General features: G+C 38.6%; 1 protein-coding gene and 1 long non-coding RNA gene across 6 annotated transcripts; one reads left to right on the plus strand and one right to left on the minus strand.

The window, feature by feature from the left end:
* Positions 1 to 9,758: 9,758 nt before the first annotated feature.
* On the minus strand, positions 9,759 to 22,069 carry LOC148543950 (uncharacterized). 3 transcript variants are annotated; one of them, XR_015899766.1, is made up of 3 exons: positions 21,928 to 22,069; positions 21,649 to 21,852; positions 9,759 to 11,733 (listed from the first exon to the last, which is right to left on the minus strand). It is a non-coding gene; the product is annotated as an uncharacterized LOC148543950 (long non-coding RNA). The 3 variants fall into 3 exon arrangements; XR_015899765.1 differs by having other exon boundaries at positions 9,759 to 13,860; XR_015899764.1 differs by lacking the exon at positions 9,759 to 11,733 and having other exon boundaries at positions 20,875 to 21,852.
* On the plus strand, positions 17,894 to 22,835 carry LOC107618364 (Alpha/Beta hydrolase fold-containing protein). 3 transcript variants are annotated; one of them, XM_016320401.3, is made up of 8 exons: positions 17,894 to 18,015; positions 18,799 to 19,118; positions 19,235 to 19,432; positions 19,656 to 19,928; positions 20,310 to 20,412; positions 20,549 to 20,667; positions 21,232 to 21,408; positions 21,702 to 22,835. In XM_016320401.3, exons 2-8 carry the CDS (start codon positions 18,819 to 18,821, stop codon positions 22,494 to 22,496), a joined length of 1,965 nt encoding a protein of 654 aa, XP_016175887.1. In that variant the 5' UTR covers positions 17,894 to 18,015; positions 18,799 to 18,818; the 3' UTR covers positions 22,497 to 22,835. The 3 variants fall into 3 exon arrangements, with proteins under 3 accessions (XP_016175887.1, XP_016175886.1, XP_020968196.1); XM_016320400.3 differs by having other exon boundaries at positions 17,922 to 18,300; XM_021112537.2 differs by having other exon boundaries at positions 17,922 to 18,300; positions 18,806 to 19,118.
* Positions 22,836 to 24,050: the final 1,215 nt, after the last annotated feature.

Below are 24,050 nucleotides of genomic sequence, written 5' to 3' on the forward strand. Positions count from 1 at the left end.
TATGTTAGTTACTAAATTAGCATTAGTCTAATAAAACAGTTACTATTATTAGGAAATTATTAACTTTTAGTAGTGAATTAGTAATTATTATTAATTTACTAATAGTTTGTTATGTTTTTGTAGAGTTTACGGAATTTGATATGTAACCACCTACTGTTTCCAGATCGGTACAATCATGCTGTGGAGAAACATTTACGGTTCACTAGTTTTTATCATGTTTCTCAAATTGGAATAGTTCAATTCTAGAAATCACTGGTAAATGCTCTAGTCGAGAGGTGGTACCCAGACACACACACATTTCACCTTCCGGTTGGTGAGTGTGCTATGACACTAGAAGATGTGGCTTTGATTCTTGGTCTTCCGACAAACGGTCTTCCAGTGACAGGAGTGACTATGAGTAGTCATGAAGCCTTAGAGGCTGAGTGTTTGCACCATTTTAGGGTTGCACCGAGAAAGTCAGACTGTAGAGGAAGCTGCATAAAATTGACGTGGCTTCGGAATTTAAAAGAACGTTTACAATGTGTTGACGAAGACAGTATTCAAAGGTACGTGAAGTGCCATATTATGTTGTTATTTGGTATGATCTTGTTTGCAGACAAGTCTGGGGCAGCTGTGCATTGGAAGTTTCTGCCTTTACTTCGTGATTTTAGCAGTATCGGACAGTATAGTTGGGGATCGGCATGCCTAGCACACCTGTACAGGTCGTTATGCAGGACTTCTCGTTTTGACTGCAAGGAAATCGACGGTCCACTAACACTTCTGCTAGCTTGGGCTTGGCTCCGTCTACCACATCTTGTGCCGGTTCCTAAGGAACTCCACAGTTTTCTGCTTGCAAACAGGTAACATTATCGATTTACATTGTACATTCATATTTAGCATCCTATTGTGTTAATGAAATAAATTACCTTAGGTAGCGTAACTGGAATCGTGGAGGTGGACGCTATAGATATCTTAGTGGTGCACGAATTGTGAATCACACTTTTCACAACGCGTACCACTAACCAGCAAGTGCACTGGGTCGTCCAAGTAATACCTCACGTGAGTAAGGGTCGAATCCCACGGAGATTGTTGGTTTGAAGCAATCTATGGTTATCTTGTAAATCTTAGTCAGGAAGTCAATTATGTTTATCAGTTGAATTGTGAATAACTAAGAGAGCAAAAATTAAAGGTTACTTGTTGTGCAGTAATGGAGAATATGTTGGAGTTTTGGAGATGCTTTGTCTTCTGAATCTCTGCTTTCCTCTGTCTTCTGATTCACGCACGCATGTCCTCCTATGGCAAGCTGTGTGTTGGTGGATCACCGTTGTCAATGGCTACCTTCCATCCTTCCAGTGAAAACTACGCTCACGCGCTCTGTCACAGCACGGCTAATCACCGGTTGGTTCTCGATCCGGTTGGAATAGGATTTACTATCCTTTTGCATCTGTCACTAACGCCCAGCCTTCAGGAGTTTGAAACTCGTCACAGTCATTCAATCCTTGAATCCTACTCGGAATACCACAGACAAGGTTTAGACTTTCCGGATTCTCATGAATGCCGCCATCAGTTCTAGCTTATACCACGGAGATTCTGATTAAGGAATCTAAGAGATACTCATTCAATCGGATTTAGAACGGAGGTGGTTGTCAGGCACACGTTCGTGGTTTGAGGAAGGTGATGAATGTCACAGATCATCACCTTCATCACAGTTAAGCGCGAATGAACATCTTAGATAGGAACAAGCATGTTTGAATGGAAAACAGAAATACTTGCATTAATTCATCGAGACACAGCAGAGCTCCTCACCCCCAACAATGGGGTTTAGAGACTCATGCCGTCAGAGAATACAAAGTTTAGATCTGAAATGTCATGAGATACAAAATAAGTCTCTAAAAGTTGTTTAAATACTAAACTAGTAGCCTAGGGTTACAAAATATGAGTGGACTATGATGAATGATGCAGAGGTCCACTTCTGGGGCCCACTTGGTGTGTGCTGGGGCTGAGATTTGAGTGAGTCACGTGCAGAGGCCATTTGTGGAGTTGAACGCCAGTTTTTATGCCAGTTTGGGCGTTCAACTCCAGTTTTTTATCCTTTTCTGGCGCTGGACGCCAGAATTGGGCAGAGAACTGGCGTTGAACGCCAGTTTACGTCGTCTATCCTTGTGCAAAGTATGGACTATTATATATTGCTGGAAAGCCCTGGATGTCTAATTTCCAATGCAATTGGAAGCATGCCATTTCGAGTTCTGTAGCTCCAGAAAATCCAATTTGAGTGCAGGGAGGTCAGAATCCAACAGCATTAGCAGTCCTTTTTCAGCCTGAATCAGATTTTTGCTCAGCTCCTTCAATTTCAGCCAGAAAAATACCTGAAATTACAGAAAAACACACAACTCATAGTAAAGTCCAGAATTATGAATTTTTCCTAAAAACTACTAGAAATAGACTAAAAACTAACTAAAACATACTCTAAACTATATGAAATTATCCCCAAAAAGCGTATAAAATATCCGCTCATCACAACACCAAACTTAAACTGTTGCTTGTCCTCAAGCAACTAGACAAATAAAATAGAAGACTAATAGGTTGAGAAGCAATAATATCTCAGAGTTTTTGATTGAAGCTCAGATTTTAATTAGATGAGCGGGACTAGTAGCTTTTTGCTTCTGAACAGTTTTGGCATCTCACTTTATCCATTGAAGCTCAGAGTGATTGGCGTCTATAGGAACTCAGAATTCAGATAGTGTTATTGATTCTCTTAGTTCAGTGTGATGATTCTTGAACACAGCTTCTTTATGAGTCTTGGCCGTGGCCCTAAGCACTTTGTTTTCCAGTATTACCACCGGTTACATAAATGCCACAGACACATAATTGGGTGAACCTTTTAGATTGTGACTTAGCTTTGCTAAAGTCCCCAATTAGAGGTGTCCAGAGTTCTTAAGCACACTCTTCTTTTTGCTTTGGACCTTGACTTTAACCGCTCAGTCTCAAGTTTTCACTTGACACCTTCACGCCACAAGCACATGGTTAGGGACAGCTTGGTTTAGCCGCTTAGACCAGGATTTTAGTCCTTTAGGCCCTCCTATCCACTGATGCTCAAAGCCTTGGGACCCTTTTTATTTGCCCTTGCCTTTTGGTTTTAAGGGTTATTGGCTTTTTCTGCTTGCTTTTTCTCTCTTTTCTCTCTCTCTCTCTTTTTTTTTTTCTTTTTTTTTTTTTTTTTGCAAGCTTTGTTCTTTGCTGCTTTTTCTTGCTTCAAGAATCATTTTTATGATTTTTCAGATTATCAATAACATGTCTCATGTTCATCATTCTTTCAAGAGCCAACATATTTAACAGTCTTAAACAACAAATTCAAAAGACATATGCACTGTTCAAGCATTCATTCAGAAGACAGAAAGCGTTGCCACCACATGTTACTAATTAGAATTTTTCTTATTAAAAACTCAAAATTTTATTGCCTCTTATTCAAAAGATCTACTATTTTATTCATGTTTAATGATGATGAGAAAAATAGATTATAACTTAATTGGAGATAAAATCAAAATAGATACTAATTACTATTATATGACTCTTAAGGTAAAACTAAAATAAGAACAATTGTCACAGAGTTAAGGCTAAGATTAGAACTCAACAACCTTGAGGTTTGGAAGTGGATGTTCCTCTAGTCTGTGAGGTGCTTGGTCTTTGCTTCTTGGAGTGGGTTGTTTTCCTTTAGGGGCCATGATCTTAGTGATCACGGATAAGCACACCAAACTTAGAGCTTTGCTTGTCCTCAAGCAAAAGAAAAGAAAGGAGATGGGTAGAAGGAGAGCTCCTCCTCACCATCCTGGCGTTTGAACGCCCAAACACTGTCTGTTTTGGGCGTTCAACGCCCAAATGCTGCTCTCCTGGGCGTTCAACGCCCAGTTGTTGCCCTTTTCTGGCGTTGAACGCCAGATAGCTATCCTTACTGGCGTTCAGCGCCCACTGGATGCCCATTTTGGGCGCTGAACGCCCAAAAATGGCCTTCACTGGCGTTTTCTTGCCAGTGAGCTCCCTATCTCTGTTTTGTGTGCAGATTCCTTCTGTAGCCCTGTAAACTTATACAAATGATTCTTTACCTTAGTGTCAGTGAACTTTATATAAACAAATAAAAATAAAAATAGAAATAGGGCAAAATGCTTTAGAGGATTGATGCCCCATGGCTGGGTTGCCTCCCAACAAGCGCTTCTTTATTGTCTTTAGCTGGACCTTGCTGAGCTTTTAATCTAGCTTCAGCCTTGAGCATTCTTGCTCAATGTTGCCTTCAAGATAGTGCTTGATTCTCTGTCCATTGACAATGAACTTCTTATCAGAATCAATATCTTGAAGCTCCACATAACCATATGGTGATACACTTGTAATCACGTATGGTCCCTTCCACCGGGATTTCAATTTCCCGGGGAATAGCCTGAGTCTAGAGTTGAACAGCAGAACCTTCTGTCCTGGTTCAAAAATTCTAGATGACAGCTTTCTGTCGTGCCATTTTTTTATTTCTCTTTATAAAGCTTGGCATTTTCGAAAGCTGTGAATCTGAATTCCTCTAGCTCATTTAGCTGGAGCAATCTTTTTTCTCCTGCTAATTTGGCATCAAAGTTTAGGAATCTGGTTGCCCAGTAGGCTTTATGTTCCAGTTCCACGGGCAGGTGACATGCCTTACCATACACAAGTTGGTATGGAGAGGTCCCTATAGGGGTCTTGAATGCTGTTCTGTAAGCCCACAGAGCATCATCCAAGCTCCGTGCCCAATCCTTTCTACGGGTACTTACTGTCCGTTCTAGGATTCTCTTTAATTCTCTGTTAGAGACTTCAGCTTGCCCATTGGTTTGTGGATGATATGGAGTGGCTACCTTGTGGCGAATTCCATACCGAACCATGGCAGAGTAAAGTTGTTTATTACAGAAGTGAGTGCCTCCATCACTGATTAACACTCTAGGGACACCAAACCTGCTAAAGATATGTTTCTGGAGGAACTTCAGCACTGTTTTAGTATCATTGGTGGGTGTGGCAATAGCCTCAACCCATTTTGATACATAGTCAACTGCCACCAGAATATAAGTGTTTGAGTATGATGGTGGGAAAGGTCCCATGAAGTCAATTCCCCATACGTCAAACAACTCTATTTCCAAGATTCCTTGTTGAGGCATGGCGTAACCATGAGGCAGATTACCAGCTCTTTGGCAACTGTCACAATTACGTACAAACTCTCGGGAATCTTTATAGAGTGTGGGCCAATAGAAGCCACATTGGAGGACCTTGGTGGCTGTTCGCTCACCTCCGAAATGGCCTCCATATTGAGATCCATGGCAATGCCATAGGATTCTCTGTGCTTCCTCTCTGGGGACACACCTACGGATAATTCCGTCTGCACATCTCTTAAAGAGATAGGGTTCATCCCACAAGTAGTACTTTGCATCAGTAATTAATTTCTTCTTTTGTATTCTATTGTACTCCTTGGGTATGAACCTTGCAGCTTTATAGTTTGCAATATCGGCAAACCATGGTGCTTCCTGAATGGCAAATAGATGCTCATCAGGGAACGTCTCAGAGATCTCAAGAAAGGGGAGGGACGTCCCTTTCACTGGCTCTATCCGGGACAGATGATCAGCCACTTGGTTCTCTGTCCCTTTTCTGTCTCTTATTTCTATATCAAACTCTTGCAGAAGCAATACCCATCTGATGAGCCTGGGTTTTGAATCCTGCTTTGTGAGTAGATATTTAAGAGCAGCATGGTCAGTATACACAATCACTTTTGATCCTACTAAGTATGATCTGAACTTGTCAATGGCGTAAACCACTGCAAGTAGTTCTTTTTCTATGGTTGTGTAATTTTTCTGGGCATCATTTAGAACGCGACTGGCATAATAAATGACATGCAGAAGCTTGTCATGCCTCTATCCCAATACTGCACCAATGGCATGATCACTGGCATCACACATTAACTCAAATGGCAATGTCCAGTCTGGTGCAGAAATGACTGGTGCTGTGACCAGCTTAGCTTTCAGCGTTTCAAACGCCTGCAGGCATGCTGTGTCAAACACAAATGGCGTGTCAGCAGCTAGCAGATTGCTTAGAGGTTTTGCGATTTTTGAAAAATCCTTTATAAACCTCCTATAGAATCCTGCATGCCCTAGAAAGCTTCTGATTGCCTTAACATTGGCAGGTGGTGGTAATTTTTCAATTACCTCTATTTTTGCTTGATCCACCTCTATTCCCTTGTTTGAGATTTTATGCCCAAGAACAATTCCTTCAGTCACCATGAAGTGACACTTTTCCCAGTTTAAAACTAGGTTGGTTTCTTGGCATCTTTTCAGAACAAGTTTCAGGTGATCAAGACAGGAGCTGAATGAGTCTCCATATACTGAGAAATCATCCATGAAGACTTCCAGAAATTTTTCCACCATATCAGAGAAAATAGAGAGCATGCATCTCTGGAAGGTTGCAGGTGCATTGCATAGCCCAAAGGGCATCCTTCTATAAGCAAACACTCCGGATGGACATGTGAATGCTGTTTTCTCTTGATCCTGGGGATCTACTGCAATCTGGTTATAGCCTGAGTAGCCATCCAAAAAGCAGCAATAATCATGACCTGCTAGTCTCTCTAGCATCTGGTCTATGAATGGTAAAGGAAAATGATCCTTTCTGGTGGCTGTATTGAGCCTTCTGTAGTCAATACACATGCGCCACCCTGTAACTGTTCTTGTAGGAACCAGTTCATTTTTTTCATTGTGAATCACTGTCATGCCTCCCTTTTTTGGGACGACTTGAACAGGGCTCACCCAGGGGCTATCAGAAATGGGATAAATAATCCCAGCCTCTAGTAATTTGGTGACCTCTTTCTGCACCACTTCCTTCATGGCTGGATTTAGCCGCCTCTGTGGTTGCACCACTGGTTTGGCATTATCCTCCAGTAGGATTTTGTGCATGCATCTAGCTGGGCTTATGCCCTTAAGGTCACCTATGGACCACCCAAGAGCTGTCTTGTGTGTCCTTAGCACTTGAATAAGTGCTTCCTCTTCTTGTGAATTTAAAGCAGAGCTTATGATCACTGGAAAGGTGTCACCTTCTCCTAGAAATGCATATTTCAAGGATGGTGGCAGTGGCTTGAGCTCTTGTTTAGGAGGTTTTTCCTCTTTCAGAAGAAAGTTCAGAGGCTCTTTCATGTCCCCTGAATCCTCCAAATCAGGCAGAACATCTTTAAAGATGTCTTCCAACTCTGATTCGAGACTCTCAGCCATGTTGATCTCTTCTACCAAAGAGTCAATAAGGTCAACTTTCATACAGTCTGTTGATGTGTCTGGATGCTGCATGGCTTTGACAGCGTTCAACTTGAACTCGTCATCGTTGACTCTCAGGGTTATTTCCCCCTGTTGGACGTCAATGAGGGACCGTCCAGTTGCTAGGAAGGGTCTTCCTAGAATGAGAGTGGCACTCTTGTGCTCCTCCATTTCCAGCACAACAAAGTCAGTGGGAAAGGCGAATGGCCCAACTTTGACAATCATGTCCTCAATCACGCCTGATAGGTATTTAGTGGAACCATCAGCAAGTTGGAGACATATCCGGGTTGGTTTAACCTCTTCAGTTAAGCCAAGCTTCCTGATAGTGGATGCAGGTATTAGGTTGATGCTTGCCCCAAGATCGCATAAGGCTGTCTTGGTGCAATCACCTTCCAATGTGCATGGTATCAGAAAACTCCCAGGGTCTTTAAGCTTTTCAGGAAAGCTTTTCAGAATGACTGCACTGCATTCTTCAGTGAGGAGAACTCTTTCTGTTTCTCTCCACTCCTTTTTATGACTCAAGATCTCTTTCATGAACTTGGCATAAGAAGGTATTTGCTCAAGTGCCTCTGCAAAAGGAATCTTTATTTCAAGAGTCCTTAGATAATCTGCAAAGCGAGCAAACTGCTTATCCTGCTCCTCTTTCCGGAGTTTTTGAGGATAAGGTATCTTGGCTTTATATTCCTCAACCTTAGTGGTTAAAGAAGCCTTTTTAGAGGGGTTGTTATCAGCACTAGTGTGTGTCTGATCCCTCACTGGCAATTGAGTACCAGAGTCAGAAGCTGGAGTGACGTTAGACGCCAACTCACTGTCTGTTCCTGGCGCCTGAGCGCCAGAAATGTGCCCCTGTTGGGCGTTCAGTGCTGGATTATGCCCCCTTTGGGCGTTCATCGCCAGATTCTTGCCCATTTCTGGCGTTGAACGCCAATCCTGCCTTGTTTCTGGCGCTGAACGCCAGTTTTGGGCATGGTCTGGGCGTTCAGCGCCAGCCTTCCACCCATTTTCTGGCGTTTTAGTGCCAGAATTATTTTTCCCTGGGCTCTTACTGTCCTCAGGGGAATCTTTGGTGGGTCGCTCATTTCTTGAATTTTTGATGCCTTGAGGTGGGGTATTTAATGTTTTCCCACTTCTTAATTGAACTGCTTGGCATTCTTCTGCTATTTGCTTTGATAGCTGCTGCTTTGTTTGCTTAAACTGTTCGTCCATATGTATATTAGCTATCCTTGTCTCCTGTAACCTGTCTTTGAATTCAGCTAGCTGCTTTGTTAGAAAATCTAATTGCTGATTGAATTCAGCAGCTTGTTTTACAGTACTGAATTCAGCAGTTACTGTTTTAACCTCTTCATTCATGGAAGAGTTGTTGCTTAGATACAGATGCTGATTCCTGGCAACTGTATCAATGAGCTCTTGAGCTTCTTCTATTGTCTTTCTCATATGGATAGATCCACCAGCTGAGTAATCTAAAGACATCTGAGCTCCTTCTGCAAGCCCATAGTAGAAGATGTCTAACTGAACCCACTCTGAAAACATTTCAGATGGGCATTTTCGTAGCATCTCTCTGTATCTCTCCCAGGCATCATAAAGAGATTCAGTATCTCCTTGTTTAAAGCCTTGGATGTCCAGCCTTAGCTGTGTCATCCTTTTTGGAGGGAAATATTGATTCAGGAATTTTTCTGTCAGCTGTTTCCATGTTCTTATGCTGGCCTTAGGTTGGTTATTTAACCACCTCTTGGCTTGATCTTTTACAGCAAATGGAAACAGTAATAGTCTGTAGACATCCTGATCTATTTCCTTATCATGTACTGTGTCAGCAATTTGTAAAAATTGTGCCAGAAACTCTGTAGGTTCTTCCTGTGGAAGACCGGAATACTGGCAACTTTGCTGCACCATGATAATGAGCTGAGGATTCAACTCAAAGCTACTGACTCCAATGGAGGGTATGCAGATGCTACTCCCATATGAAGCAGTAGAGGGGTTAGAATATGACCCCAGAGTCCTCCTGGACTGTTCATTTCCACTTATGTCCATGATGGATCTATGGATATAACTTGGACTGATTTACCTTTTTATTTATTTTATTTTATAAAAAGTAAATACTTAAATAAAATAAAATAACTAAAAAGAATTTGAATTTTGAAGTTAAAATTTTTTTTTTTCGTTTATAAAAAAAAGAAATTAATTAGTTAATAAAAAAAAGAAATTTTTGAAAAAGAGGGAAGATATTTTCGAAAATTAGAGAGATGGAGAGTTAGTTAGGTAGTTTTGAAAAAGTTAAGAAACAAACAAAAAGTTAGTTAGTTAGTTGAAACAAATTTTGAAAAGATAAGAAGTTAGGAAGTTAGAAGAGATATTTTGAAAAGATATTTTTTTTGAATTTAGTGAGGAGAGAGAAAAACAATAAGATAGTACAAGATTTAAAATTTTTAGATCTAATGCTCCTTGTTTTCGAAAAATTTGGAGGGAAAACACCAAGGAACACCAAACTTAAAAATTTAAAGATCAAGACACAAGGAAAACTCAAGAACACTTTGAAGATTCACAAGAACACAAGAACATGAAGAAAGAACACCAAACTTAAAATTTTTTAGAAAACCACCAAAATTTTCGAAAACCAAGGGGGATTCAACAAGAAAACACCAAACTTAAAGTTTGGCACACAATTTAATAGAGAAAATATTATTTATGAAAAAGAAGGTTTTGAAAAGAATATAAAAGACTCTAACCCAATTACCAAGAACGCAGATTAACGCTCTAGCCAAATGAGTTATGGGACCTTCAAAAATTTTAAGAAAGATTATTTTTGAAAACACCAAACTTAAAGTTTGGCACAGGATTTAATAGAAAAATTATTTTTGAAAAAGGTTTTAAAAATATGATAGCCAATTATCATGAACATAAACACCACGTTCTAAATAACTGAGCTATAAGTTTAAAGTATTTTAACAAGGGATAATTAATAAAAGACTCTAAACCAAAAAAAAAAAAAGAAGGATTTTTCCTAATCTAAGCAACAAAATAATCCGTCAGTTGTTCAAACACGAACAATCCCCGGCAACGGCGCCAAAAACTTGGTGCACGAATTGTGAATCACACTTTTCACAACGCGTACCACTAACCAGCAAGTGCACTGGGTCATCCAAGTAATACCTCACGTGAGTAAGGGTCGAATCCCACGGAGATTGTTGGTTTGAAGCAATCTATGGTTATCTTGTAAATCTTAGTCAGGAAGTCAATTATGTTTATCAGTTGAATTGTGAATAACTAAGAGAGCATAAATTAAAGGTTACTTGTTGTGCAGTAATGGAGAATATGTTGGAGTTTTGGAGATGCTTTGTCTTCTGAATCTCTGCTTTCCTCTGTCTTCTGATTCACGCACGCATGTCCTCCTATGGCAAGCTGTGTGTTGGTGGATCACCGTTGTCAATGGCTACCTTCCATCCTTCCAGTGAAAACTACGCTCACGCGCTCTGTCACAGCACGGCTAATCATCGGTTGGTTCTCGATCCGGTTGGAATAGGATTTACTATCCTTTTGCATCTGTCACTAACACCCAGCCTTCAGAAGTTTGAAGCTCGTCACAGTCATTCAATCCTTGAATCCTACTCGGAATACCACAGACAAGGTTTAGACTTTCCGGATTCTCATGAATGCCGCCATCAGTTCTAGCTTATACCACGGAGATTCTGATTAAGGAATCTAAGAGATACTCATTCAATCGGATTTAGAACGGAGGTGGTTGTCAGGCACACGTTCGTGGTTTGAGGAAGGTGATGAATGTCACAGATCATCACCTTCATCACAGTTAAGCGCGAATGAACATCTTAGATAGGAACAAGCGTGTTTGAATGGAAAACAGAAATACTTGCATTAATTCATCGAGACACAGCAGAGCTCCTCACCCCCAACAATAGGGTTTAGAGACTCATGCCGTCAGAGAATACAAAGTTTAGATCTGAAATGTCATGAGATACAAAATAAGTCTCTAAAAGTTGTTTAAATACTAAACTAGTAGCCTAGGGTTACAAAATATGAGTGGACTATGATGAATGATGCAGAGGTCCACTTCTGGGGCCCACTTGATGTGTGCTGGGGCTGAGATTTGAGTGAGTCACGTGCAGAGGCCATTTGTGGAGTTGAACGCCAGTTTTTATGCCAGTTTGGGCGTTCAACTCCAGTTTTTGATCCTTTTCTGGCGCTGGACGCCAGAATTGGGCAAAGAACTGGCGTTGAACGCCAGTTTACGTCGTCTATCCTTGTGCAAAGTATGGACTATTATATATTTCTGGAAATCCCTGGATGTCTACTTTCCAATGCAATTGGAAGCATGCCATTTCGAGTTCTGTAGCTCCAGAAAATCCAATTTGAGTGCAGGGAGGTCAGAATCCAACAGCATTAGCAGTCCTTTTTCAGCCTGAATCAGATTTTTGCTCAGCTCCTTGAATTTCAGCCAGAAAAATACCTGAAATTACAGAAAAACACACAACTCATAGTAAAGTCCAGAATTATGAATTTTTCCTAAAAACTACTAGAAATAGACTAAAAACTAACTAAAACATACTCTAAACTATATGAAATTATCCCCAAAAAGCGTATAAAATATCCGCTCATCACTTAGTCTTGCTCACTTTAGGAAGTCATTTGATGATCTTCAGGAAGGCCAAGTTTGTTTTCATTAAAGGAGTATTTGTTTTTATTTTAGTGTAATTATTATTTGGCTTGTAATCGTTTGTTTCTTTTATTGTGTGCAGTTTGTGTGGCAGGCCTATGCTATTGATTGCATTGAGCCAGACATAATTCCTGCAAAAATCTACATTGACTCAATTGTGTGGAGCGCTACGGTGCCATTAGTATCATTTGAATGCATTGAGTGGCATGCTTCCGATCGGATTAGGCGATAGTTCAGTTTCATTCAGGGAGTTCCTCATCAGGAACGGAGTTCGGATATGGCACACGAGGAAGTTCTGACTAGTCCAAAGAATCTTGACTGGGCCATAGCCACGACTCATTCATTTTGGGTGATGTAGTGGACAAATAGGTATAATCACATTCTTACTGAGATTTCTGTGCCTCCACAGCATCCCTTAGAGATTTACATGCATTGGTATTGTACAAAATATGGCAACCACTTGAACTTGTCGGATCTTATGGTGCAAGAGAATGATGAGGGTAATCCAGTTAGGGATGATGACAACCAAGAGCAGGAGAATGATGACTATCAGTCACCGCTACCTTAACCTCAACCACCAGAAGAACAACCACGGTCTTCAATTCCATATGTACTTCAAACATAGTTTACCGCATCATACCCATTACATCAACAGTACTGGAGTACTCCACAGTTTGACATAGGAGAATGAGCTTCATTTAGCCAGTTACTTGGGTTCATGGGTGCAAATCCAAGCCGATCACCATCTAGCCATCAGCCTGATATGATGATGGGCAGGTATTCCTTGGACGCGAGGTTTCCATGCTGCACTTCCTTGGGAAATTCTGGAGGGGTAGTATCTAGAGACTCTAATAGGAGTGATGGTGGTCAAGGAATTCTTAACAGCCATAACCCACGACGTGTTTCAATGGGTCTAATTGAGGAGAATACTAAGGCAATTGAGCAAGAGGCTGATGACTATATAGTAGATAAACCAGACAAAGAGAAGGACGAAGTAGAAGATATGGATGATGATTAAGAATCCAAAGACGACGAGTTTGATCATGGTGATGATGCAAGTCCGGGTAAATGTTTACTTTTTTGTTGTTTGATTCATCGAGTACTTGGATAAAATGTAAAATACATAACTCTGCTGAGCATTGTTGCCGGCACTTGCACCTCTGGATTGACGGCATCTACTACGGTTGTGGCCCTCGGCCCCACATTGCCTACACCGTTTAGGACCACGTAACATTCGCGTGTCCATCTCGTTCAAAAAATGCGTCATCCTTGGGCAACCTTTGGAAACCCGTCTCAGGAATGGATTTGGCACGAATCGAGGCCCGTTATAAGCAGGCCATGTAGTAGGATTCCCTAGTGGCCTAAACCTGCCTCGATATACACGTCGAACTTGATCCATCTTATAAACATCATGTACATACACTTGCCAATCTAGCCGTTGATTTGCACAACATGCAAACACATGTCGATATGAAATTCGGTCCACCTGGAACTCAACACGGTCACATCGGTGTCGACGGAGGTTGACGGCATTCTCCATACCACTTGGCATATCACGCACTTCAAAGACCTCATTCTGCCTGTCAAAGCAATTAACCTGGATGTTTCCTGATGCAAGTTGATTTGCATGCAATTTGGAGGTCACAAGTTCAGAAAAAACATGTCCAGCATTAATCTGAGCCTCCGCCTCGGCTCTTTTTCATGTGAACAACTCATTAAGCCTGTAGAATATTATTTTCACAAGTGCAGTGATAAGGAGATTGCGTGCACCCTTCAAGACTGAGTTGATGCATTCCGCTAAGTTCGTGGTCAATGCATACTGTTCGCGGGGGATTCGGCTTAACCAGTTAGTGTAAGCCTCACCTCGTTCTCGTAAGCGCTAGTAACGCAACTCGTACTCGCAGACTGTCCTCGAATATCCTGCGCAATAAGAAAAAACAAAGAAAAAAATAGATGAGAAACACTGTATAAAGATAACTCTGTTAATTATGAACTTCGAATTAGTCGATGTTACCTATATTGACGACAAGTTTTTGCAGGCACGGTGCCTTGAAATTTCTCAAAAAATTTGACTCTATATGCCTGATGTAAAACATGTGAAAAGCTTTAGGAGGTGACCAAGCTCCGTTACTGCGGGCCACAACTGCATTGATGGATTCGTGTCGGTTAGAGATCAGTCCCACACCATCCCGAGTCACTACATTCGTAGGTTACTAAGAAAAAAGTGCCACGCATCAGAACTCTCTCCTTCCACAATAGAAAATGCAATTGGGACGATATTGTTGTTACCATCCTGTGAAACTACAACCAACATACAACCCATATATTTTCCGTACAAGTGGGTCACATCCACCTAGACAACTGGTTTACAATGTCTGAATGCTCTAATATATGGGTAATAACTCTAGAAGACTCGATGCAACACTTGGATATCAGTAACCAAGTCATCGCTTTGATATGCAGGCATAATCTCAAAATGGATGACTACTGATGGCTCCTTATGACACATGGCCTCAAACCATATGGGCAAAACTTGATACGATGCTTCCCAACCTCCAAATATTTTTTCACTGACTTTTGCTTAGCCAACTATGCTTTTCGATAGCTGATGGTGTAATTGAACTTTGACTGCACTTCCGCAATAACTGATTTCACCTTTATCGAGGGGTCAGCCTCAACCAACGACTTTATCGCTTCTGCAATTGTGTTTGAATCTAGCTTCGAATGATCCTGAGAAATGGTTACTCTGGTACAAGTGTGACTACCATTATACCTCCTTATAACCCAACAGTACTTTCTGCTGATCTTGCTAACCCTGATAAGCCAATCACAACCTGACCCATACTGCGTACACTTGGCATAAAATGTCAGCGGCTCTTACTCATACACCCGGTAGTCTACACCTCTTCGGATAGTATAATCTTTCATCGCCATAATAATAGTTTTCCTAGAACTGAATTCCATTCCCACAACAAATTCACCATCTGTGACAATAGAAATTTCTTCCACGACGACAGCAGTACCATAAATATTTAATAAACAAATATTTAATAACTGAAATTAAAAGTAAAATCTATCTATAACTTATAAATCAATCATACCAAAAATTTGATACTAACATAAATAAATATTAAAAGTAATATTTCGGTCGGCCTCAGATTGTTCAAACTCAATATACATTTCAATGAACGGCATCTAAGTGCGACTTTCAATATACATTGAAAACATCTCTTGCATGCTCCCTTCATCAGTTATATATTTGGTTTGAAATTGAACGAATCCGTCAAATACCGGTATAGGATACCTATATAAAATGCATGATATTTTCCTTAACATTTCAGAATCTATCTTCTCACAAATCACACCTTTTAGTTCCTCGAATGAGATTGTAAATGGAATAACAATATCTAACGAATTTTCACAAACAAATTTCACTCCTTCAAATGTTTGTAACAAAATCTGACCAAAATAATATATTTTTAATAGGACTATATCATCCATATTTCTCACTCACATACATATAAACTCCACTATCAATTTTTTTGCACTCAAACAAAACAATGGAGATAGAGCAGAGGGAAGAAGAAGAACAGCACGAAGGAGAAGAAGAGATTTGCAAACTCGTAACACACACACATATATATACACATATAAATATAACAAATCGTACCACTCGATTTCTATTTGTCCATTGAAATAATATATATTATACTGAAATTGGATGGTCCGATTTGTATTTCTCGAAATAAAAAAAAATTAAACCCTACTGAAATCGGACGATCCGATTACAATGGCCAAAATTCAAAATTTTTCCTCCACACAAATCGAACCATCCAATTTGTGACCCCAAATTTCCTTAACAAAGAAATCGGATGGTCCGATTTCATCATACTAAGGTTCAGATAAAGCTGCTTCACACTTCTATATAGCACCCCACAGCTCCATAATCAGACACAATACACACGGTTTTAATATAAAAAAAATAAGCCTACGTGAAAGTGGATATTTAAAATTAATTAAATAATAATAAATCCTTAAAAAATTGACTAAAGACTGAAAGTTAAATGACAACTAACATTCTTTTTAGGGCTGTCAAACGAACTAGCCCAGCCCATTTAGGCCCGACCCGTTAAACCCGTGAGTTAAATGGGTTGGACCGTTTAAGCCCGCTTTATTCGCGGGCCATAATTTTTCAACCCGGACCGTTTATGGTCAGTCCGTGGGTTAAACGGGCCAGCCCGTTTATTCTTTTATTTTATTTTTTAAAAAATATTTTGACAAAAAATATTACTTTTAGGTCAAAAACCTTTAAAAAATAATTATTTTTTTTTAGTTGATGGGTCAGATTTTTGGGTCGGATCGAGGAAAATATAGACTAAAAGTGCTACTTTTTTTTTAAAATGTAAAAAAAATTAAACGGACCACCCGTTTAGCCTACGAACTAGCCCGTTTAACCCGTCATTTTTTTCGAGTTAATCGAACTCAGCCCGTTTAGCCCGAAATTTAAACGAGCTTAATTTTGGAGGAAAAGCCCGCCCATTTAAATGGGTAAACGGGCTGGCCCGATGGATTTGGCCCATTTTGAGGGCCCTAATTCTTTTAATTTAAATGAGTAAAGGACATTTTCGTCCCTGACCTTTTTTTTCGCGGACATTTTCGTCCTTGACCATTGAAAAATACTTTTAAGTCCCTGATGTCCTTAAAAACTGGACGGATCAGTCCCTCCGTCCAAATGCCTCCGTTAGACCCAACGGAAAATGCTTGTCACGCGTACGTGTCGTATGACAAACTTTCCACTCACGCGTACACGTGACCCACGCATACGCGTCGCCATGAATTCTGCACTTCACCATGAATTCTGCACTTCACCATGAATTCTCCACTTTGCATACTTTTAATTTAATATTTTTTTACATCGTACTCTTATTCTAGTACTCTCAATAATCTTATTCTTAATATTATTTTGGAATTCAACGTTTATGATTATATTATTACCTATGATTAATTTTTTATTTAATTTGTCTTTTTTAATGAGATCATAATTTATATTATAAAAAAATTATACTAAAATATAGTACACAAAAATTACAATTATAAAAGAGAGTACTAAAAATAATAAAAGTTAAATATTTATCTTGACAATGATAAAAATAAATCTAAAAATTTTTTATGATATTTTTCTATAGATATTTTTAGTACTCTTAGTGCTCTTTTTTAGTACGCTATAATTTTACTATTATTATTCTATACAAAAAAAATAATAGGTAAAAAATATATATAAACAAAAAAAATAAGAATCCCATAAAGAATAATAATATCCATGAGAGAGTACCAGAGAACAAATATTATATAAAAAAAACAAAATTAATCATATGAACAATGAAGGACAAAATTAGAAAATAGAAAATAAATTTCAATCTAACGTGAAAATGTAAACGTAAAGCCTATCATTTTTAGTTTTGATTAAACTTGGGTTGAAGAACAGAATCACGTTTACGTTTAGAAGAAGAATAAAATAGCCAAACTAGAAAGTGAAACTTTCAAAACAATTAAACCTACGTTTGATGCTTCAAATTAAGCCAAACACACTCTAAATTACTAAATTTAATTTACTTTTCTTCCATTCGATACATTGATATGTTTGCTTGAGTGATTTAAAGTTTTGAAGGTAAGAATGGTTTGAAAGAAATGGAAAAAAAAACATGCAAAGTAGAGAATTTATGGTGAAGTGGAGAATTCATGGCGACGCGTGAACATGTACACATGAGTGGGAAGTTTGTCATACAACACGTACGCGTGACAAATATTACGGGAGGCACGTCAGCTTTTTTCGTTGAGTCTAACGGAGACATTTAGATAGAGGGACTGATCCGTCCAGTTTTTAAGGACGTCAGGGGCTTAAAAGTATTTTTGAATGGTCAAGGACGAAAATATCATTTCCTCAATTTAAATTGTTCCCGTCCGTTGCTCACGTGCTTCCCACGGAGAATGGAAGGTAGTTTGTCTTCCATTCTTCGGGTATACAGTTAGCTGAAGAAAGTTTCTTCTTCGCTGGTGTCGGTTTGAAAACACCTTGTACGTAGGATCATGTACACACGCCACGTGTCCCTTAAACCCATAGAATAATGAAAACAGACTGTTCTTCCTTATTGTTTCTGCGCTGTGTTTTTACGTTCTTTTTCTTCAAACAGAATATAAGACTTTAAAAAACAAACGTCAGCAGGGTACTTTCATTTGGTTGGATTACTGTTACATGCTTCATTACAATTTATAAACTATCAAACTTTCAATTCAATATGTTTCCTTCAATCTCTTCGTTTTCTTTTTCCCTTTTGTTTCTTCTGAAGTCACGTTCGTCAGGTTTGTTAACTTTCGTTTGTATACTATATACTTTCTTTTATAAACTTTGTTATTTAGAATTATTAGGGTTTTCTGTTGCAGCTTTTTTTTTTTCATTTCTTCAGGCTGCTGCAATTTTTTCTCCAATCAAATTAATTGACTTGATCGCTTATTTCCGACCTCTGTTTATTGATTAACCGAATGAATCGAAACTCGAAGTTCAAATTTTATTGCCAAATAAAAATGTTAGATTTACCTGTTGAATAGTAATATTGAAAAACCTCAGTCTTTTTCATATTATGTGTTCTACTTTATCCTCTTTTCTCTAATTTTCTTTATTACAATTTTGATTCTTATAGTTTTAGTTCCCAATTTGATAAAAAAATTGAAAATCACTATTTTGGTTTAATTTATACTGTAGAAATTGACAAAATGTCTTCCAGTTTTTTTTTCCCCCTTATTTAATCTTTTATCATATCTTTTAGAGTTGTTTTGTTATTAACCGAGTTATTGGTATAGGAAATAGGGATAGTGGAATCATGTCAACTACAACTATGGCTACTGCAGTGGGTGCAGCTGCTCTTTTGTACTACACATTGAATAGGAGATTGCAGTCTCATGAAATAGACAAAGATGAAGATCACAATGGCAATGATTCGCAGGATGTTGTGCCTTTGGGTATCGAACGTGTTTCCCATAGATTAATCCAAGCCCCTGCAACATGGTTAGAGACGATCTCGACGTTGTCGGAGACTCTCAGGTTTACATATTCGGAGACGCTTGCTAAATGGCCTATTGGAGATTTGGCATTTGGTATCAACTTTCTAATGAAGAAGCAGGTTATAGGGACTTTGCTTCTTTAACCAACAGATAATAGTTAAGGAAACTGTGGAGTTGTGTTACAACTAGTGACTATTAATTTTTAACTGTTTAGCGTTGTTTTTATGCTGTGCAGGGAAAGTACCATGTTGAAAGTGTCTTTGCTGATAAGGACAGTTTACAACTGAAAGGATCTGATATTACTGCTGAACTTAAGCATCTCTTAACCTTGTTGACTCTGTGTTGGCATTTTTCAAAAAAGCCCTTCCCTTTGTTCTTGAAAGAAACTGGCTACAATGATGAAAATGTTCTTTTTCAGGAACCAAAAGCAGGAGTAAGTCTTCTCTGAATTTATGAGAAAAGCACCATAAAAACTTAATATCTGTATCATTTGTGGTTGGAGGGAAGGCTGATATAACATAACAGAAGATGTTACTTTAGACTAACAAATCAGGCGCATATTTGATTAATAGAATAGTTTTTGCCATATCGGTAGTCGTAGTTCATTTCGTGAAAAGCAATACATGTGTAAAGTTGTCTTTTCATTTGTCATGCAGATTTTGAAACCAGCTTTTACAATAATAGTTGATCATGAGATGAGATGTTTCCTATTATTAATTCGGGGGACACACAGTATCAAGGATACTCTAACAGCTGTTACAGGATCTGTGGTACCCTTTCATCATAGTGTAGTTCATCAGGGAGGTGTTAGTGATCTGGTATTAGGTTATGCGCATGGTGGAATGCTTGCAGCTGCTCGATGGATTGCAAAGCTATCAACTCCATGTCTGCTTGAGGCACTTAGTCGTTACCCTTCCTATAATGTTAAGGTGAAGATTCCTTTTTCAATATGTATTAATAAAAGAATTTTATTGAGAAGTAGACAATGAATTTCAAAGGTTTGGGAGGAGAAGAAGTTCAAAATCCTTTCTTGCATGCATTCCTTGTTAGAAAGCAAAATCATCTTTTTCACATTAACTTGTGTTTTTATGTTCAAATAGCTACTAATCATGATAATAGTTGTGGATATGGAAGTTATATTTGTTCCTCTGTAGTCATATAAGATAATCTTATAGGTCTTCATACCAACCAGTTTATAAAATTATTTTTTGTTTTCTATCCATCTATGTTGGATTTTTAGCTTTCAATACTAGTGTATGATGCTTCGGTGGTTTTTTGTCTCACTTATTGAAGTGGCTTTTTTTATGCAGATTGTAGGGCACTCCTTGGGTGGTGGCACAGCAGCACTTCTAACTTATATTCTAAGAGAGCAGAAGGCACTGTCTACTACTACATGTGTTGCATTTGCTCCAGGTCAGTCTTATATAATATTAAAAGCTATATTCTTTTCGTTAATTAGATTTTGCATCTTTCCAAACTTAATGGATATATTCAAATATCTTGGAAAGTGAATGTTCAGTTGGAACTGACACATTTTTATTCTGTGCAGCTGCTTGTATGACGTGGGAGTTGGCAGAGTCCGGCAATGATTTTATCACTTCTGTTATAAATGAGGCAGACTTAGTGCCTACATTCTCAGCTGCTTCCGCAGATGACTTGCGTTCTGAGGTTTTGTTCTTGAGAATTTCTAAACAAAATGAATCATGCATCTTGTATTTGAGAATATTTTATAATCTGATTGATTAGCCCAATATATATGATGATATTTTTGAGATCTGCCAATGCTGGATTCTATCAACTAAATAACACATGGGTGAGCGGTTTTGTTAGGTTTCTATCAACTGAATTATTTGATAAGTTGGAAACAAACAACAATTTCAGCATGAAATATACTCTGGGAGATTAATCATGTAATTATCCTACAGCTGAGGGTTTATATAGGACATGGACTACATTGTTGAAGTTACATTTTGGAGATTTTCTGAGTCTCATTTATCAACATTAAGGTCTTACAATGTATACTATAGAATATGCAAAGTATTTCTTATAGTAGTCTTTATGCTCTCATTTTAAGTCAAGGCTTTAACATAGAGTTTGCTGAACATAATTTAGTTTGGTTGCCTTAATGGAGCTTCAATTAACAACATTTTTAGGACAAATGGGGTTTGATGTTTTTGTGTTTCATTTTAGCTTTACTGCATCACATTATAATTAATTATGTTAAGTTTATAGGTTATGGCGTCAGCATGGATAAATGACTTGAGGACTCAAATTCAGCAAACAAGAATAATCAGCACTGTCTGTCGATCTGCTTCAGCACTGGGTTCTCGTCTGCCATCCATTGCTGCTGCTAGATCAAAGGTTGCAGGGGCTGGCGCAATGTTGCAACCTGTTTCTAATGGCACCCAGGTACTTTTCTTCTCTTATATAATTTTGTGCAAAGGTATCATATATAATACAACAATATACTATCTTGAAAAGCTGGATATGATAAACTGCGCAATATAACTAAAAGAGGCCTAAAACAAGAAAATCAAAGAAACCAGTTGTGTGTCCTGTTTTGAGCAAAAATTTTTTGTTGTTGCAATCCAGTTGCCAAAAGAGTGTCAAAACCATAAACTTAAATTTCTAAATTTTAATAATTGGTACCTGGAAATGCAAGCACTTTTTTTCTCCAGTTTCTGAATTTTGAACAACTATAGGTGGTTATGAGGAGGGCCAAAAGTATGGCTCAGGCAGCATGGATGCGTCCAAGTCTTAACCTGTCCTCTTGGTCTTGCATAGGGCCTCGTCGTCGAGCAATTTCTCATTCAACCTCCAAGGATGAAGCAAACTCCCCCACATGTTCAACCTCTAACAATGAAGAAAGTTTGGATCAACCTCTTTATACTACCAAGAAAGGGGTGAATTCCGAGAATATGAACATACCTGTATCTTCGTCTGTAGAGGAATGGTATTCCGAAATAGGATGTGCCGATGAAAGGAGTATGATTGATGAGAGACATGCTGATCATCCCAGCGACATTTTGGAAGACGGCCGGTATGTGGACCACGTGAATGAAGTGTTGTTGTGGCATGAGCTGGAGCACCAGTTGTATGAAAGCTCCAACGGTGAAGAGGGTAATGTGGTAAAGGAGATAAGGGAAGAAGAAACAGAAATAACAGAGGTTTCTGGTGCGCAAACCCAGAGCTCTACTTCAGAAATGAAGGAAGTTCACAGGTTTTTCCCTCCTGGAAAAATAATGCACATAGTTACACTTCACTGCAATGCTTCTGATAGTGAAAACAATAGTAGCCAAACCTCGACGAGTTCGGATGGTCGCGAGCCAGATGAGACTAAGATTGGGATATTTCAAACCTCAAGGTCTTTATATAGCAAAATTAGACTCTCACAAACCATGATCGCTGACCACTTCATGCCGGTTTATAGAAAGCAGATCGAAAGACTGATTCAAGAAGTGGAGGAGGAGGAGGAGGAGGAGGGGGAGGAGGAATAATCTAACTGCGGATCATAGTTCACAGTAGTATTATAGTTAAAGGACATGTTAAATTTTGATTTATTTGTTTTTACTGTCATGTATGTCATTGGGTGTTTTTTTTGTCCCATTGGCATTTCGACGACAAAAACAGTTTTTGCGTTATGCTGCAGAAACTGATGGGTGGGACTGGGACCAATTCGGATCAATGGATGCTTTGACATTGATTTTTGCCGGGGAAAAGCAAGTGTAAATAATGTTGTGGTAATTATACAAGCGAAAGAAAAAAAAGGGTCAACCTGACTCATTGATGCTAATGTAAAACTGCAATCATTTTCTGAATAAATGTTTGTAAAGAAATATTAGTCCATGGCCATGTATGTATGAAGCAGCAGATTCCATTTCCATTGAAAATTGAATGGTTTTTGTAATTATTGAGTTTGGTAGAGGTCACCCTCACACATGATGATGGGGTCTCTGCTGCAGGCTCAGTAATTGAGGTGGACCCTGCTGTCCCTGCCACTTGAATTATAGATTCAAGGGAAAAAAAAATATTATTTATATCCATGAATTTTACAAGTGCTAACAAAAATATCTATAAAAAAAAAAAGCTAATATTATGTTTATAAAAAATGTGTTTTGTGTGATAAAAATACTTAAGTCTTAAATTGTTATTGATTTTTTAATAAAATTTTTAAATTACATTTACTTTTTGTCTATAATTTTAATTTCACTATCATTTTTTCTTTCGCAGATCTCAAACTTTTATATTCTTTTATTATCATTAGGGGTGGTAAACAGGCCAAAATTCACCAAAGTGGCCCGTATAACTGGCCAAAAAATGCAGGCTGCACTGAAAATTTGAAACCAGCATAATTAAAATGAAGCGGGCGCGGGCTTTTCCGGCAGATCCGCCATTTTTTTTGCAATTGAAAATGATAATTGAAGATGTTTTAAGTTATAATTTGGATGATGTTCTATGTTTAATTGATTAGAGACTTGAAGATGTTTAATTACATGTTTTTGACAATGTTTATTTAATAGTTTTGAGAGAGAGAGAGAGAGAGAGAGAGAGAGAGAGAGAGAGAGAGAGAGAGAGAGAGAGAGAGAGAGAGAGAGAGAGAGAGAGAGACCACCTCACTAGGTAGGCAGGAATGTCCTAGCTCGCTTGCCACCCTTAAGGTACCCGCCTTTCCTGCAGAAATAATTAAATGGGGACCCATGACAAGAATAAAATGGGAACAATGAACATTTTTCTAAACCAGGATGGAGAGCGAAAGAAGGGTACCCCGCAAATACTCGTTTGTCATCCCTAATTCGAAATATTAAAAGTACTTCAAACAATTATAATCCTATCCCAAGCTATATGACCAAATTAGTTAGTGTGTCACGTGATTTAGTATTATTAATCCCATTATAATTATAATTACAACTTTGTTAGGTAACTAACTAAGGTATCAGCTAACTTTGCCAACTTTAATGTAGAGTCTAAGAACAAAGTCCAATAACATAAAAAATCATGCCATCATTTTCACCCAAGACTAACCCTAACTTACCTTTTCACCTTCATATGTA

The sequence above is a fragment of the Arachis ipaensis genome, chromosome B9 (genome assembly GCF_059453495.1).
Source record: "Arachis ipaensis isolate K30076 ecotype BB chromosome B9, ASM5945349v1, whole genome shotgun sequence".
NCBI lineage: Eukaryota > Viridiplantae > Streptophyta > Magnoliopsida > Fabales > Fabaceae > Arachis > Arachis ipaensis.